The sequence below is a fragment of the Salvelinus sp. IW2-2015 genome, unplaced genomic scaffold (assembly GCF_002910315.2).
Source record: "Salvelinus sp. IW2-2015 unplaced genomic scaffold, ASM291031v2 Un_scaffold2186, whole genome shotgun sequence".
NCBI lineage: Eukaryota > Metazoa > Chordata > Actinopteri > Salmoniformes > Salmonidae > Salvelinus > Salvelinus sp. IW2-2015.
Window position 1 is genome coordinate 71,238 of NW_019943516.1, and position 16,459 is coordinate 87,696.

Sequence of the window (16,459 nt, forward strand, 5' to 3'; positions counted from 1 at the left end):
TAAAGGTGAAATAAATAAAAAATAAAATATCAAAAAAGCAAAGTAACGAACTAAATGCCTATCGCCCATAGCACCACTTCTTCATCATGAAGTGCTTTGAGAGACTAGTCAAGGATCATATCACCTCTACCTTACCAGTCACCCTGGACCCACTTTGGATTTGCTTACCGCCCCATAAGATCCACAGACAATGCAATCCCCATCGCACTGCACACTGCCTATTCCATCTGAATAATTACCTAATTATTACACTGAATGTCCATCTGATATGAGCTCTTTGAAATAAGTGGACTATGAATTATTCATTTGAATCCTAGAAGCTTGATCCAAAACTAATTTGATTGAAAAATATGCTCAGCCAATCAATGCGTGACATAATGATTATATTGAATCTGGCTCTGTGTTCTTTCCAGACTCCAATGTTCTGTTAGCTGTTCAATATCTACAGACAGACAGAGTGGCGTAAATAGTATAAGGTGCTTTAGTAACAAAATGGATGGCACTGTGATAAACTGCATCCAGTTTGCTGAGTAGAGTATTGGAAGCTATTTTGTAGATGACATCGCCGAAGTCGAGGATCGGTAGGATAGTCAGTTTTACTAGGGTAAGTTTGGCGGCGTGAGTGAAGGAGGCTTTGTTGCGGAATAGAAAGCCGATTCTTGATTTGATTTTGGATTGGAGATGTTTGATATGAGGTCTGGAAGGAGAGTTTGCAGTCTAGCCAGACACCTAGGTACTTATAGATGTCCACATATTCTAGGTCGGAACCRTCCAGGGTGGTGATGCTAGTCGGGCGTGCGGGTGCAGGCAGCGACCGGTTGAAAAGCATGCATTTGGTTTAAGAGCAGTTGGAGGCCACGGAAGGAGTGTTGTATGGCATTGAAGCTCGTTTGGAGGTTAGATAGCACAGTGTCCAAGGAAGGGCCAGAAGTATACAGAATGGTGTCGTCTGCGTAGAGGTGGATCAGGGAATCGCCCGCAGCAAGAGCAACATCATTGATATATACAGAGAATACAGGAACAATGGTAGCTTGAAGCATGTGGGGACCGCAGACTGGGATAGGGAGAGATTGAATATGTACGTAAACACTCCAGCCAGCTGGTCTGCGCATGCTCTGAGGACACGGCTAGGTATGCCGTCTGGGCCATCAGCCTTGTGAGGGTTAACACGCTTAAATGTCTTACTCACGTCGGCTACGGAGAAGGAGAGTCCACAGTCCTTGGTAGCGGGCCACATCAGTGGCACTCTGTTATCCTCAAAGCGGTTGAAGAAGCTGTTTAGTTTGACCGGAAGCAAGACACCAGTGTCCGCCACGTGACTGGTTTTCTTTTTGTAGTCCATGATTGTCTGTAGTCCCTGCCACATACGTCTCGTGGCTGAGCCGTTGAATCGCGACTCCACTTTGTCTCTATACTGACATTTTGCTTGTTTGATTGCCTTGCGGAGGGAATAACTACACTGTTTGTATTCAAACATAATCCCAGTCACCTTTCCATGGTTAAATGCTGTGGTTTGCGCTTTGTTTGCGCGAATGCCGTCATCTATCCACGGTTTCTGGTTAGGGTTGGTTTTAATAGTCACAGTGGGTACAACATCTCCTATGCACTTCCTTATAAACTCACTCACCGAATCARCTTATACGTCMATATTATTCTCGGAGGCTACCCGGAACATGTCCTAGTCCGAGTGATCAAAACAATCTTGAAGTGTGGAGCCTCAGGATATGTGGTWTCCCAGTTTGCTTAAAGTCCAGTGAAGTTCTTTGAGGGCCGTCGTATATGACGTATATGAATCCGGCTCGAAGGACCATATCATCAATATGTAATAATCTGGCTTGACGGACTATATCATTTATATATATATATATATAAAAAATTTGCTTTGTGGAACAATACATTCAGAATCTATTATCCACTCTTTTGTTAGACTGCTAGATCATTTTCAGCAACCACATTACGATAAATCACTGTATATCACCAACTTTGAGAAAATTGAAATGAATGTATTTGTCTCATTGGATGTGTGTTTAAAGTGTGCGCTGGACTTGTTTATAGGAAAATGTTGGTATTTTGTGTGTTTGTTAGGATGGGCATTTTTAATTATTTAACGATTCAGATGACTTTTTCCCCCCTGGTATCCGGATAGTCGACGTTCAAAAAACATTAAAAAAAAAAATATATATATATATATTTTTACCAGTCATCAAAACTAAATTCAAAAGTTTGTTTTATTAAATAATTTCAATTGTCATGGTATATCCCTGTATGTAATGTCTCAATGATAATATAATTTAGAAAAAAAATGACAGTCCCTAGAGTGTGTACTTATATGGACAACCAGTGGAACGGGATGCTGTTGTGTGATTAACTGATGCACATTGGTAGAATTCCAGTACACGCTCAGTCCTCGTTAGTAGTGGGCAGTATCCCCTCCTTGAACTGTATGGATTTYCCCCCCCATCACTACAAAACTCAGTAAAAAAGATTCAGACAACTTTTGCTTTTTTCAACACTTTATACAGCATTCAAACATATAGAAATAAAGAATAACAATCTTCAAATACCGATTTTTATCAAGTCTTTATTCTAAGTCTTCTAGACTTCTGGACTCAGTCTACCATTGGTTAGTCTGAAATAATAAACATATTCTCATTCAAATTCAGACTAATTTGATTATAGCTGCTACAGTGATATACAGAGTCATTGTCACACTTTGTATATGAGCTTGTTTTGTTCTGTAGATGCAAGCTTGAGTATTTATGGTTGTGTGTGTGTGTGTGTGTGTGTGTGTGTCTACAGAGACAACCAGTGGAACAGGATGTTGCGTTGTAAACTCCATGTAGAATGAGATGACAGACAGCCAGAGGGAAAGTTTCAGTCATTAGATTCTGGAACTTGAAATCTTTAGAGAATCAAATGTTGTAGTTCTTCAGTTCGAATGCCTTAGTTCTGGGACAACCCCTTTTTTTCGGTCTCTCCTCATCCACACCAGTCTGGTCCAGGGACGTGTTCAGCAGGGCACAACGTTGTGGCATTTTCTGATAAAAATATGTTACGTAGAACTAACACCCCTCTCTGACAGAATAATTAATCTCGGGTCCATTCATAACAGTTCTATATGCATCTTTCAACAACATTTAGGCTTCTGAACATGGTCCTAGTCCAGACTCTCCTCCTCTCATTGGGAAGATCTCAATTGTATACTCATGTCCTCCCATCCCCTCCTTCTCAAAACCCATTGGGAGAAGGTAAGAGGGAAGGGACCTCTGGCTTTCTCATCCAATGGGTTTTGAGAAAAAGACAATTGTATACTCCTCATGTCCTCTCTCGCCTTGAGATCTTACTCTGGTATCCCCTCTGTCCCTGTCCCAGCAACTCAGTCTCTGTGGTGCAATCAGCTACCTTCGATAACGTTTAGACTACTGAATGTGACCCTGGTCCTGACTCTCCTTCTGTCCTGGTTCTCCCTCAGTCTCAGTTGGTATAGTGGTGGTGGTCTGGGGGGCCTGGTCAGTAGGTGTGGTGGTGGTCTGGGGGGCCTGGTCTCGTGGTTGTGAGGTATCCAGGGCTAGCTGCATGGCCCAGATGCTGAGAGGCCTCATGTAGGCCAGGGAGCGGTAGATGCCCTTCTCACAGTAGGCCTCCGGGGTCTGAAAGGCCATGCCCAGACGCTCCCACACCGTCCGGTAGCAGCCCTCTGCTGTACGTAGACCCTCCTCCAACATACCCTGACACAGAGAGAGGGGTTCAGAGGTGAGATATTGGTTTTCCATGATTGGTAAATTGATTGGATTGACATAGTACATAGAGGTGGGTTTAGAGGTAAGATATTTTGGTTTGAAATGTGGAAGATGGGAGAGGATTGGATGTCATATCTGAAAATGTTACATTTTGAATTATTTGTTGAATTTCCTGAAATGACAGACTGACCGAAAAAAAAGTTTGTAGTAACATGAACTAACTCACTTTTGTATATCGCGCTGGTCCGTACAATTGACATTATTTTAGCACCCAAAAAACATAATACTTCCAGATCAACTGTAATATCAATACCATTGTAAAGAACAATTTCTCCCCTTTCCAACAAAATCAATGACGAGACCTCCATGGAGGTCCGACCGATTAATCGGAAATGGACGATTAATTAGGGMCGATTTCAAGTTTTCATAACAATCGGTAATCGGCATTTTTAGACACTGATTATAGCCGATTACATTGCACTCCACGAGGAGACTGCGTGGCAGGCTGACCACCTGTTATGCGAGTGCAGCAAGGAGCCAAGGTAAGGTGCTAGCTAGCATTAAACGTATCTTATAAAAAACAATCAATCTTAACATAATCACTAGTTAACTACACATGGTTGATGATATTACTAGTTATCTAGCTTGTCCTGCGTTGCATATAATCAATGCGGTGCCCGTTAATTTATCATTGAATCACAGCCTACYTCGCCAAACGGGTGATGATTTAACAAGCGCAGTTGTGAAAAAAAGCACTGTCGTTGCACCAATGTGTAACTAACCATAAACATCAATGCCTTTCTTAAAATCAATACACAAGTATATACTTTAAACCTGCATATTTAGTTAATATTGCCTGCTAACATGAATTTCTTTTAACTAGGGAAATTGTGTCACTTCTCTTGCGTTCTGCGCAACAGAGTCAGGGTATATGCAGCAGTTTGGGCCGCCTGGCTCATTGCGAACTGTGTGAAGACCATTTCTTCCTAACAAAGATCGTAATTAATTTGCCAGAATTGTACATAATTATGACATAACATTGATGGTTGTGCWATGTAACAGCAATATTTAGACTTAGGGATGCCACTCGTTAGATAAAATACAGAACAGTTCCGTATTTCACTGAAAGAATAAACGTTTTGTTTTCGAAATTATAGTTTCYGGATTTGACCATATTAATGACCTAAGGCTCGTATTTCTGTGTGTTATTATGTTATAATTAAGTCTATGATTTGATAGAGCAGTCTGACTGAGCGGTGGTAGGCAGCAGCAGACTCGCAAGCAGTCATTCAAACAGCACTTTTCTGCATTTGCCAGGAGCTCTTCCCTGTGCTTCAAGCATTGCGCTGTTTATGCTTTCAAGCCTATCAACTCCCGAGATTAGGCTGGCAATACTAAAGTACCTATTAGAACATCCAATAGTCAAAGGTATATGAAATACAATGTATAGAGAGAAATAGTCCTATAAATAACTACAACCTAAAACTTCTTACCTGGGAATATTGAAGACTCATGTTAAAAGGAACCACCAGCTTTCATATGTTCTGAGCAAGGAACTTAAACGTTAGCTTTTTTTACATGGCACATATTGCACTTTTACTTTCTTCTCCAACACTTTGTTTTTGCATTATTTAAACCAAATTGAACATGTTTCATTATTTGAGACTAAATTGATTTTATTGATGTATTATATTAAGTTAAAATAAAAGTGTTCATCATTCATTATTGTTGTAATTGTCATTATTAGAAATATATATATACAAATCAGCATCAGCTTTTTTTTGGTCCTCCAATAATCGGTATCGGCGTTGAAAAATCATAAATCGGTCAACCTCTACTCCATGATGCCTATCTCTGCATGATTCAAGAAGGCAATGAGCTCYGTCGGGTGTTTTTAAACATGGCGGGTAGGGAAGCGAAACTAATGCGTGATAGTGAGAAGGAGAGATGTCGTGTGGGGAAACKGCTTTTTTCCACTCGATCTATCCAACTTATCACCTTWTCGCCTCTAAAAYGTAAATAAAACATTATAAAGAGTTTATAGAATTTGTCATTACATACCTATTTGAAGGTTTGTGTCGAATTGGGTTTTTAGGGTGGTGCTAAAGTGATCTTCAGAAATAAACAGCGGCTTTTGAGAGTCATGATAGCTTGCAGTGAWGATGCAAAAAATGACTAGGTATCCCCCCCTTACCCTGTCCCCTTCTTGTTTTTAAACGGTGAGAGAAGTGCTACACCTAGTGGAGAGGCTGTAAGACAGAATTAGTTGCTTTATGTGTGCTGTACGTTACGCCATGACACGTCACAATGTAACGTACAGCGTCGGAGGGGTCAGTTTTTTCAACTTTTCTGCAATACTATAGAGCCATTACTATGTCAATCAACGCTTGAATAGTTCACACACCAGATTTTAATGTCAACACAGTCGCTACAGTCCCATTAGTTTTCATTTCAGCCTCGTTTGAATGTCGCGTTTGCCACGGAATGGGGTTAGTCACCGTTACTTAAAAAAGGTTTGTTCAAAAGGTCAGGAGGCTTCCCGCCCCTCATAATGAGTTTCTCACTCACTCACCTCATGGATCATAATAGCAGCCAGTCCGTACACCACCCCGATCCACACCTCGTCTGACTGGACACTGGAGTGGTCAGGTACCCCCTCCGGCCTCATACCGTTGACCGCACCCATCTGACCCCCAGCGAAACTCATCACGTTCAGGTCAAACACAGACTTCAGTGCACTGCAAATCTTCTCCTTAGGAAAGGCCTGGGGGAGGGGTAGTGCTTTGTTTGTGTAGTTAGATKCAATCAGTGTGGTCAGAATGCTATGTTGAGTCAGGATGTCATTAACAGTAATAATATTACAAGTCATTTTAAGCACTTAAGGCCTWGTCACTTTACATAGTCAGCAAGATAAAAAAGGAATACACGAGAATATAAGCAACAAAGTCACATTCCAATCAGTAAGAAATCAGATAAAAATCATAGTACRATCATTACTAGACCAGTGGAGGTTGAAACATCAGTCTGATCAGRATCAAAATGTTCCTCTGTTTGCCCAGTTTGTGGCGCGTGTTTGGTCAATCGTTTTTTATTAGGGTTTTAGTAGTCAACAATAGTATTACTATTTATGTCTTGGCTTTGTGTCTGACCTGAAACTGGCCATCTCCCAATCCAGATGCCCGTAGGAACCACTGGCCGGCACACTGGTCTGACATCACACTGTTGGAGAAATCCTGCCCACTACTGTCGTAGTTGTAGTACTGGCCTGAAGAGACAGAGATATAGTCAGCTTTTAGTCTTRATTATACAGCTAAATTAAAGCCAGGCTCTGAATGGTGTTTTTACTATGAGGCTTACCTCAAAGACAGAAACAAAAACAAAAAATCCAACCCGTCAGGGAATTGAAGCCCGGTCTCCCTGGCTCGCATGACCACTATACTAAACGAGGACTGAAGTCATTTATTAAGAATACTAACTATAACATATCTGACACAGACCCCACACCATCACTAGCATATGAAACTCTGGTATAATGACAATAAATGTATGCTTGTCTATGATTCATGTACAATAGAATTAATTAGTATTCCAGAAGTTTAGTTGCTAGTTGTTTACTACAGAATTGTGGCTTAAATTCAAACTCTAAAAACACATAACATCACAAGAAATGTGTGACATTGCTGAAGAATGTGTAACACAAAACAATAATTGCAGCATTACTCCCTATTCATTACTGAACGTACGTCCTCTGCAGGCAGAAATAAGGTACTGACCATTCCACAGCAGCTTGTCGAAGGCGGCGCTCCCCCGGTCTAGTATGTCTCTGAAGCGCTGGAAGACAGCCTCATTGTTCACCAGCCTGGCCATCTTACACATCACACACACAGAGGCCAGCCACAGACCCCCACAGTACGCACTGGGAGAGGGAGAGAGCAGATTATAATTCCTATAAACGAACACTAAAAAAGTAACACATGGAAAYCTTTAAATTACAACTGGAACTCAGGTGTGACCTCGCCTCATACATTAAAACATGCATGCAGTATAATTCCTGGTCGAAAACAGGAAGTTGAATTCTTTGATGTGACCTTAGAACACAGTCTCACCTCCCTGGGGTGGGGCAGGGAAGCAGCTAAAAATACAACTCCGTCAACGGACTTAKTCTTTTCCTGTTCGCCATTAGTGGGAACCTCTACTACAATGAGTCTTGTTACAAGTTATGTCACGCCATTTACCAGCTCCCTCCCTTTTCCTCAGCTCTCACCTAGGTCCTGTTGCGGTCCATCCGTCGTAGGTCTGGTCGGCGTAGCCTGAGTTCTCTATCAGACCGTCTCCGTCCGTATCAAACTTCATCTCTGACTCCATCACGGCCTGAAGGGGATATAATAACATTTATTAAATAATACAATCCTTATTAATGTAACTGATCCTATCAGCACTCATCCTCTGAGACTCCTTCCTACCTGGCAGATGGGCCACATGTCCTGGAGGTACTGTGTGTCCTGGGTCAGGTGGAAGTCTCTGTAGACCTGCAGGACAAACTTCAGGTTCAGGTCCTTCCAGTCGGCCGTGTCGTGGATCAGGTAGGCGTTGACACGCTGCCACGGCTCGTCATCTAGATCAAATCAAACTTTATTTATATAGCACATTTCTGACAAAAKAATTGTTTGAATAACCYTATTTACTATTATGTATTGATTTTTATTCTCTATGCGATGTGCACTGCAGAGAACACAGGAAGAAAACTTATCAGTGAATTATTGTAATGTTTGTTTATGTGTCAATTAATCCCATAAGGRATGGGTTGCCAACTGGCGATTTGACACAAATTCATTCATGCAGTTCAAAGTGCTTCACATACATATACAATAAGTGAGAAAGAAAAACAATATTAGATAAATATAAAATAAAGGTTAGATAAATAGACAAGATACATAAATCTCCCTAGATAACACAACTGATGCGCTCATTCTTATCTGATGGCTACCTCTGTACAGAACGCAGACATGTTATTTAACGTAAGACAATGCAGATTCACTAAGACACAAATCACAAAAGCAGAAAGGGTCCAATTCTTAAATAACATGAAATCTGAACTCATAACTCGCTGTGGTCATAACTCAATGCATGTCTCAAAATCCAAGTTACATGCACATATCTGAATTCAGTGCCAGTATTAAACCCAATGTCTAATTGAACAAACAAATTCAACATGTAAAGTGTTGGTCGCATGTTTCATGAGCWGAAATAAAATATATTTCTCTCAAGTTTTGCAAACAAATTTCATTACAACCCTGTTAGTGAGCTCCTTAGCCAAGATAATCCATCTACCTGTCAGGTGTGGCATATCAAGAAGCTGATTTAACAGCATGATCATTACACAAGTGCACCTTGTGATGGTGAAAATAAAAGGCCACTCTAAAATGTGCAGTTTTGTCACAACACAAAGCCACAGATGTCTCATGTTTTGAGGGGGCGTGGAATTGGCCTGCTGACTGCAGGAATGTCCAAGAGCTGCTGCCAGAGAATGTAATGTTAATTTCTCTACCATAAGCTGCCTCCAATGTTCTTTTAAAGAATTTGGCACTACGTCCAACCAGCCTCACGGTGGTGGTGGGGTTATGGTACGGGCAGGCATAAGCTACGGACAACAAACACAATTGCATTTTATCGATGGCAATTGAATGCACAGATATACCGTGACGAGATCCTTAGGCACATTGTTGTGCCATTCATCCTCCGCCATCATGTTTCAGCATGATGATACATGGCCCCATGTCGCAAGGATCTCTACCCAATTCCTGAAAGCTGAAAATGTCCCCGTTCTTCCATGGCCTGCAAACTCAGACAAATCACCCATTGAGCATGTGTGGGATGCTCTGGATCGACGTGTACGACAACGTGTTCCAGTTCCCGCCAATATCCAGCAACTTCGCAGTCATTAAAGAGGGACAACATTCCATAGGCCATAATCGTCAGCCTGATCAACTCTGTGAAGGAGACGTGAAGCACTGCATGAGGCAAATGGTCACACCAGATACTTTAGGGTTCTGATCTACGCAACAACATTTTTTTTAAAGGTATCTGTGACCAACAGATGCATATCTGTATTCCCAGTCATGTGAAATCCATAGCGTAGGGCCTAATGAATTTATTTAAAATGGACTTATTTCCTTTAACTCCGTAAAAACGTTGAAATTGTTTCATTTATGTTTTGGATCAGCACACACACACGCCCTTTAAAAAGTTGCAACGTACTGCAGCACAGTTTGTGTGATGCCTCAGAATTCTATGGCATGTTATTTAAGTGCCAACCGCTGGTACTATTAATGCTACGTTGACCACCAGAGGGCATCTTTGAGAAGCATTTGATAGCCTTCAATAGTGGCTGTACCAGAGAATTTAAAACCTTTTTTTGTAAGAACACAAATGGGACTGTTTAAGAAATTTTGCTGAGTTAAATTTGATTAATATTATGGTGTTTCTATTCCAAGAAAAACCAAAAACCCTCTGGGTTTCCGTTAGGATGGAACGGAAAATATGGCGCTGTACAACATGACAGTCGGGAGTAAGCTACAGTGCTGGGCTATTTAGCTAAAGAATCCCCGTGTCATGCGGGCACACGGGAGACCGGGGTTAAATTCCCCGACTGGGAGGAAGGAGCAGGCTGTTCTTGTAAATAAGAAATTGCTCTTAACTGATTCCATATGTGTTATTTCATAGTTGTGATGTATTCACTACTATTACTACTAGTAGTATTATTACTACTACTACAATGTAGAAAATAGTAAAAAATTAAGAAAAACCCTGGAATGAGTAGRTGTGTCCAAACTTTTGAGGACATCAAGAAATTTTGGCTAAGGAAATAGACAATACTACAATGATCACCTCAGCAAGGTTTTACCTGTGGTCGTGGAGCAGGGTGGAAGTGCAACTAAAATGTAGTTTAAATAACCATCTGCTTTTTGAATGTCTTTCAAAAAAAGAAAAATTAACAAAAGCATAAAGAAAAACTATACCACTGTTTTGAGTTATAAATGTAACACTTCAGAGTACTTAAGCATCGAATACATTGCAGGTAGGGGGATGTTCACACCTACAGTAGCCGGGCTATAAAGAGTCGATTGTCCTGATAATCAGGCTACAAGTGTTTGAAAACCTGTTTTCAAACTGTCACCAGGTGTCCGTCACTAATGTAAATAAAAACACAGTATCTTGATTACATTCTTTATTGCAACCACAATGTCACAAATTTGTATCTACCTTTCCAATTACCTTTAGAGAGTTTGGGATTAATTTGATCAATATTATGGTGTTWATATTCCAAGAAAAAAAAAAAACTCYGGGTTTCCATTAGGATGGAACGGAAAATATGGCGCTGTACAACATGGCGGTCGGGAGTAGGCTACACAGTACTGGGCTATTTAGCTAAAGAATCCCTGTGTCGTGCGCGGACACGCAGGAGACCRGGGCTCAATTCCTCAACTRGGAGGAAGGAGTTGGCTATGCTTGTAAATAAGAATTTGTTCTTAACTGACTTGCCTAGTTAAATAAAAGGTTACACACTAAGAGGATAACATTTCTACGCCATAATTTTAGTCTAACTAATACCCAAACAGAGACTGAGTCAAAATAAACATCTCATTGATTTATCAAGACCAGTCCACATGCTTGTCTCTGAGCAGTGCGAAACGGTGATAAAATAGTTGTTGGCTAATGCTTCAAATCCTATTGCTTCTAACTTTAATATGCTCTTTAAATAAGACCTACACCACTTAACAGCACATTACTCAACACTAGTGAGACTCATACTGTAGGCGACATATCGAAAAATATGACCTGACTCTCCGCCAATAATTACATATAGAGGATTGGAGGATTMTAAATTAAAACCAAAAGCTGCCTCATGGGTCTCCCGGTGGAGGCCGGCATGGGTATCTGTAGCAACGCATTTTGYATTGCAGTGACTTAGACAGCTGCGCCACTGGAGAGGCCCCATCCACAAAGTATSAAAATACAGAGAGGTGTTGGTACAGGTATACTGTCCTGYTAATAGCMCATAATGGGCTAYTATAATACTGTACATGGTGTCCAGGTCAGGATAATCAAAACATTTCTTTATTAAAGACTATCAGAAAGAATGTTGGTACTTATTTATTTTGATGAATGAATGAGTGAGTCACTCAGCTTTATGTAGGTGCTAGCTATATGACTGTGCCATCAACTTGATAATATATATATATAACGATATTTGGGAGGTTCTTTAGTTTTCAAATAAACAAAAAGCGATTGTAATCTGAAAGGCCAAAATAATATTTGTAAAGGCCAAAACATTTATTTCTGTTTTTATTTGTTTTTAGAGGGAGAGAGATACCTACTAGAACAGCGGGAATGTTTCCCTAGTCAGCGCCATTATTAGTGCAATGCCCCTTAAAGTATTGCTCTGTGCTACCCAGTGAACCAGCATCTGTAGCAACACAGCTTGCACTGCAATGCAGAGTCTTAGACCGTTGCGCCACTCAGGCACTGTACAACATGACCGGTCGGGAGTGGGCTACAGTACTACAGTAAGTGCAAAATAAAAATAAACAAAAACCTTAGTGTAACAGTTTTGGTTGTTTTTGAAGTCGTGCACAATTATCAGTTTCTATTTAGGTTTATGTCCCCCATTCATTTTCAGTTAGAGATACAGTAGGACCCAAAAGCATAATCAGTGCTTTAAGTCCCCCCTGCGCTGGTCTGGAGCAATGAAGTGGTGACACRGTACCGTACTAAACCACAAATTACCTCTAAGTACCGCAGCATAATCGCAAAAAATTGAGTGGAGCAACCACTGTATGGGATAATATAACTTATATGAATCTGTCTTGAAGGATCACAATTTMTGAATATGAATCCGGTTCGAAGGACCATATCTTTATGAATTGTTGGTAAATATTGGTACAGTATGTGTGTGTTTCCCCTATACCTGGGTCTCCTATGTCGTGAGGGACTACGTTCTTAACCTTCACAGGAGAATTTCTGCCACTCATCAGATGGAGTCTGTCAGTCGGGTCACACGAAACAACACTGCCAGCTGAAAAAGAATACATAAATAGTGAACACGCACAAACACATATGCTCCAGGACAGGAGCGAKCTACCACACACAATAACATTCAGACCCTGCTTTACTCACCAATGTCATATTGCAGGCTGAGGGCTAGTTTGGGCCATAGCATGATAAGTGCAAAGGAAGCGTAGAAGTGCACGTCGTACGTGTTATACATCCTGTACTCCTGACCTACGAGAAGAAGAAAAGAGAACATTCAAAATTATTGAACTCACACACTTCAGAGAGGAGTAAAGACAAGTGTACTTTACAATGAGCCTTCTAACAGACAAGTGTTTCCTTCCAGTCAGGGAATTGAACCCCGGTYTCCTAGCCSCCTGTCATAGGCGGGGGATATTGACCACTATACTAACAAGGACAGTGTCATTTTGGAATCTACCTATTTTTAAAGACCTCCCTCCAGCCACCAGGCCACCTCATTGATTACATGATTTGCCTAACAAACAAAAAAGTCAAGTTAAATAGGCGGTGCAGTTATCTACATTACATGGCACAAGTGTGTGTGTGTGTGTGTGTGTGTTTTTGTTGGGCTGTTCTCTATAGTCTACCACAGTATGAGTCATAATACCCATAAAACCTAGCGGTCAAACACGGAAATGGTTCCAATCATTTTTTCACCATTCATTTTATCCATTGTGGATTTTAAAAACACTTCAAATAAGAGCTGTGTTTCATGTGGGCTTACCCTGGTGTGACGTTTCGATAACTGTATCTGACAAGGTGACAATTCAATATATCCGCCTGTATTTATCCCCCCAAAATTAAATGCTAATTAGCAATAATACAGAACTACAAATGCCTGTCTTAAGCTTTACATCACTCACCAGGGCCATGATTATCTGGATGAGACTGCTTAAAATTGAGGCAAAGGTAAGAATCTCTGGATTAACTATATTGACTAATTAATAAATTGGCTAAAGTTATTTAAATGAACAATTTAGTGAACGGTCTTGGGAATGTTTAATTGAAAATGCCTGTTATCTAGCAACATTAGGAATTTGTCTAGCCATTTAAATACTTGAGAAAATYCTAAAAACTAGTTTAGCTTTAATAAGCCAACAGTCTAGCTTGCTAGGTAACTAGCTAGCTAACTTATATGGTGAAGCCAGGGCTAGGCGTTCTTGATAGTTTGTTTGCGTCTGTGGGTGAGGTGTGGGTAGCCTACTTCAAGTACTACTTAACTTGTAGCTACCCTCGCTAACTGTATTATTTTAGTCTGGCTTTTTGAGAGGTCTCAGATGGACTGATTAGCATCCTCGAGTCAACACTGTACTTACTTTATATACTGATACTATACTGTATAAAACGCATGCTCCACTCAAGTTGAAGTTGTTGACTGATGCCATGGCGGCGGCTGCTAAGGCGAGAGTAGCTGCGAACTAAGACTGCAGCCAAGGCAGCACTGGTCCACACCTGCCCGTCGGGTGAGTATTATTGGTTGGTACTGGATGTGCCTTCAGGTTCCTCTCCATGTGGTCTGTACCACACAGGCCAGTGCAATAGTCTTTCATATGTGTCAGGACCCGGTTACGAACTCGGGTCTCTGGTGTGAGAAACAGTCACTTAGCAAACTGAGCCACTAATAGTCGGCAGAACCCTGAAGATGAGGCAGACACAGCAGTAGTTGAGACAGTGTTTTAATAAAGGAAAAGGGAAAGTTCTTCAGGCAAAATTTTAAATCCACAACGTCAAAAGTAATTCCAAGAGAAAAAAAGGTAATCCTCCAAGTCAAAAGGTAAATCCACAAGGTGGTACGTACAGCAGGAAAAAGCCTCAAAAGATAATCAAAAATAAATAAACGAGAACAAAAACAGAGTACCACAAGAGAGTCCAACTGGAGCAACAAATGTTCACAGCATCGCTAGGGCTGGGTGCTAACATTCAAACACAGAGCAAAGAACTGAGGAAAACTAAGGGTTTAAATACATTCAAGGGAAACGAGGCACAGGTGCAAATAATAACTGGAACAAGGGAAAACAAAAGGGTCCAAAAAGCACAATGGGGGCATCTAGTGGCCAAAACCAGAACAATCCTGKCCAAATCCTGACAATATGTGTAGTAGTGTGTTGCATCATATTGCTTAGTTTATCATTTGTGTCAACTTTGAATTCAATCTAAGCCACAGATTGTTAATTCCGCCATTTTGTACTTGACCTTTATCGATGCAGACTCAAGACTCAAAGACATTCAAGCAGCACTTTGAGAGCAAGCATCCCAAGTCTCCACTGGTCCCAGTACTGGTAGATGTGCAGGCCTAAGTGACCCCACACACTCAAATGGACCTACAGCCTAGGTAAGATTCTTCTATCATTCGCACCCAGTAGACATGGGGTAAACCACCATGTTGTCAACCAAATGCTATCCTCAATGCTTAAGTTGTATTGCTCATGGTCAATGTGATCACTCAGTCTCTAATGTTGTGATTCACAGACCACGATTTGAATGCTGCAACTGACAAAATGATGTTGGGGGACCCACACTGAGAACCCAGGCCATGACTGGACATGGGCCAGATGTGACAATTACCTAAAAAAAGGGGTGAATAAGCACACCATTTKATGTTTATTCCATGGCCAACCATCCCTCTAGCTACCGCTTATTCCACACTGTCTTTTATGCCCCCATGGTCCCTCAACTTCAGACACTTTGGAACTCYCCATCTTATCTCGTCTATAACCCCACTTACCCTATGCTGCTTCCTTCACTTGTTTTTCTCCTGATTTGATAACATCTAGAGACTCAGAAACACGTTCAAGTGTTTTACTGTTTTTGCTACCTTTTTTCCCCACCGGTGTAATGCTCTCCTCCTGCTTATTCTGGGGTTCAAACTGAATGCAGTAGTAAATGTGCTGCTCACAATTGACAGCAGCAACACGGACCAGAAGGGTGTTGATATAGCTGTGTTTAGGCATGGCTTCCTTGTTTAGTGTCTGTTTATCATTCTGCTCACCTAGTATTTTTATATAAAACCTACCTTACACAACCAGTTTTTCCATTTGTAACTCACCCACCAAAATTACAATATGATGTTAACATTTAGTTTTATTTCTGCTGGTCTAATTCCTAAAGTGGAAAAGCAGAAGATCTGTGTGCTCTCTGATAATAACAGTGAATGTAGTGCTCATCAATGTCCCAGATTTGTGGCATTGATTAATAAATMATTTAAATCTTTACGWCAAAGTMAGATGTTTACATGTTATGTATAAAAGGTATATGTATGCATTGTTACCTATTTTGACTTTTTCATAACAATGTAATTATTGGAGTTCAGGTGTTTGACATGATTGATGGGTGACTAGGCGCATTCTTGTCAAATAAATATGCTTACTCATTCATGATAGATACATTCTGCAATKAATTAATCTGGTCTCTGAATCTGCAACAGAACATGTCAACAAGTTCGTTCTGAATTGCTTTAATACAGCAGTGCATTCGGACATTATGTATTGAAGTAGATTTCACCTTGTTCATATATACTGAACGAAAATATAAACGCAACATGTAGTGATGGTCCCATGTTTCATGAGCTGAAATAAAAGATCCCAGAAATGTTCCATATGCACAAAAAGCTTATTTCTCAAAWATTTGCAAAAAAACTCCTACTTTAA

The 16,459-nt window shown here is 40.7% G+C and overlaps 1 protein-coding gene across 2 annotated transcripts in view; it reads right to left on the bottom strand.

Annotated features, from left to right (window-relative positions):
- Window positions 1-2,772: 2,772 nt before the first annotated feature.
- Window positions 2,773-16,459, bottom strand: part of gba2 (glucosidase, beta (bile acid) 2) — a 33,223-nt gene continuing 19,536 nt past the window's right edge. For both annotated transcript variants that reach the window (XM_024140526.2, XM_024140528.2), the window contains exons 11-18: window positions 12,918-13,022; window positions 12,709-12,816; window positions 8,204-8,355; window positions 8,005-8,111; window positions 7,514-7,656; window positions 6,890-7,005; window positions 6,313-6,504; window positions 2,773-3,728 (exon numbers count right to left, since the gene is read on the bottom strand). In XM_024140526.2, coding sequence (XP_023996294.1) covers window positions 3,420-3,728; window positions 6,313-6,504; window positions 6,890-7,005; window positions 7,514-7,656; window positions 8,005-8,111; window positions 8,204-8,355; window positions 12,709-12,816; window positions 12,918-13,022 — 1,232 coding nt within the window. In that variant the 3' untranslated portion in view covers window positions 2,773-3,419. The remainder of the gene's footprint in view (window positions 3,729-6,312; window positions 6,505-6,889; window positions 7,006-7,513; window positions 7,657-8,004; window positions 8,112-8,203; window positions 8,356-12,708; window positions 12,817-12,917; window positions 13,023-16,459) is intronic.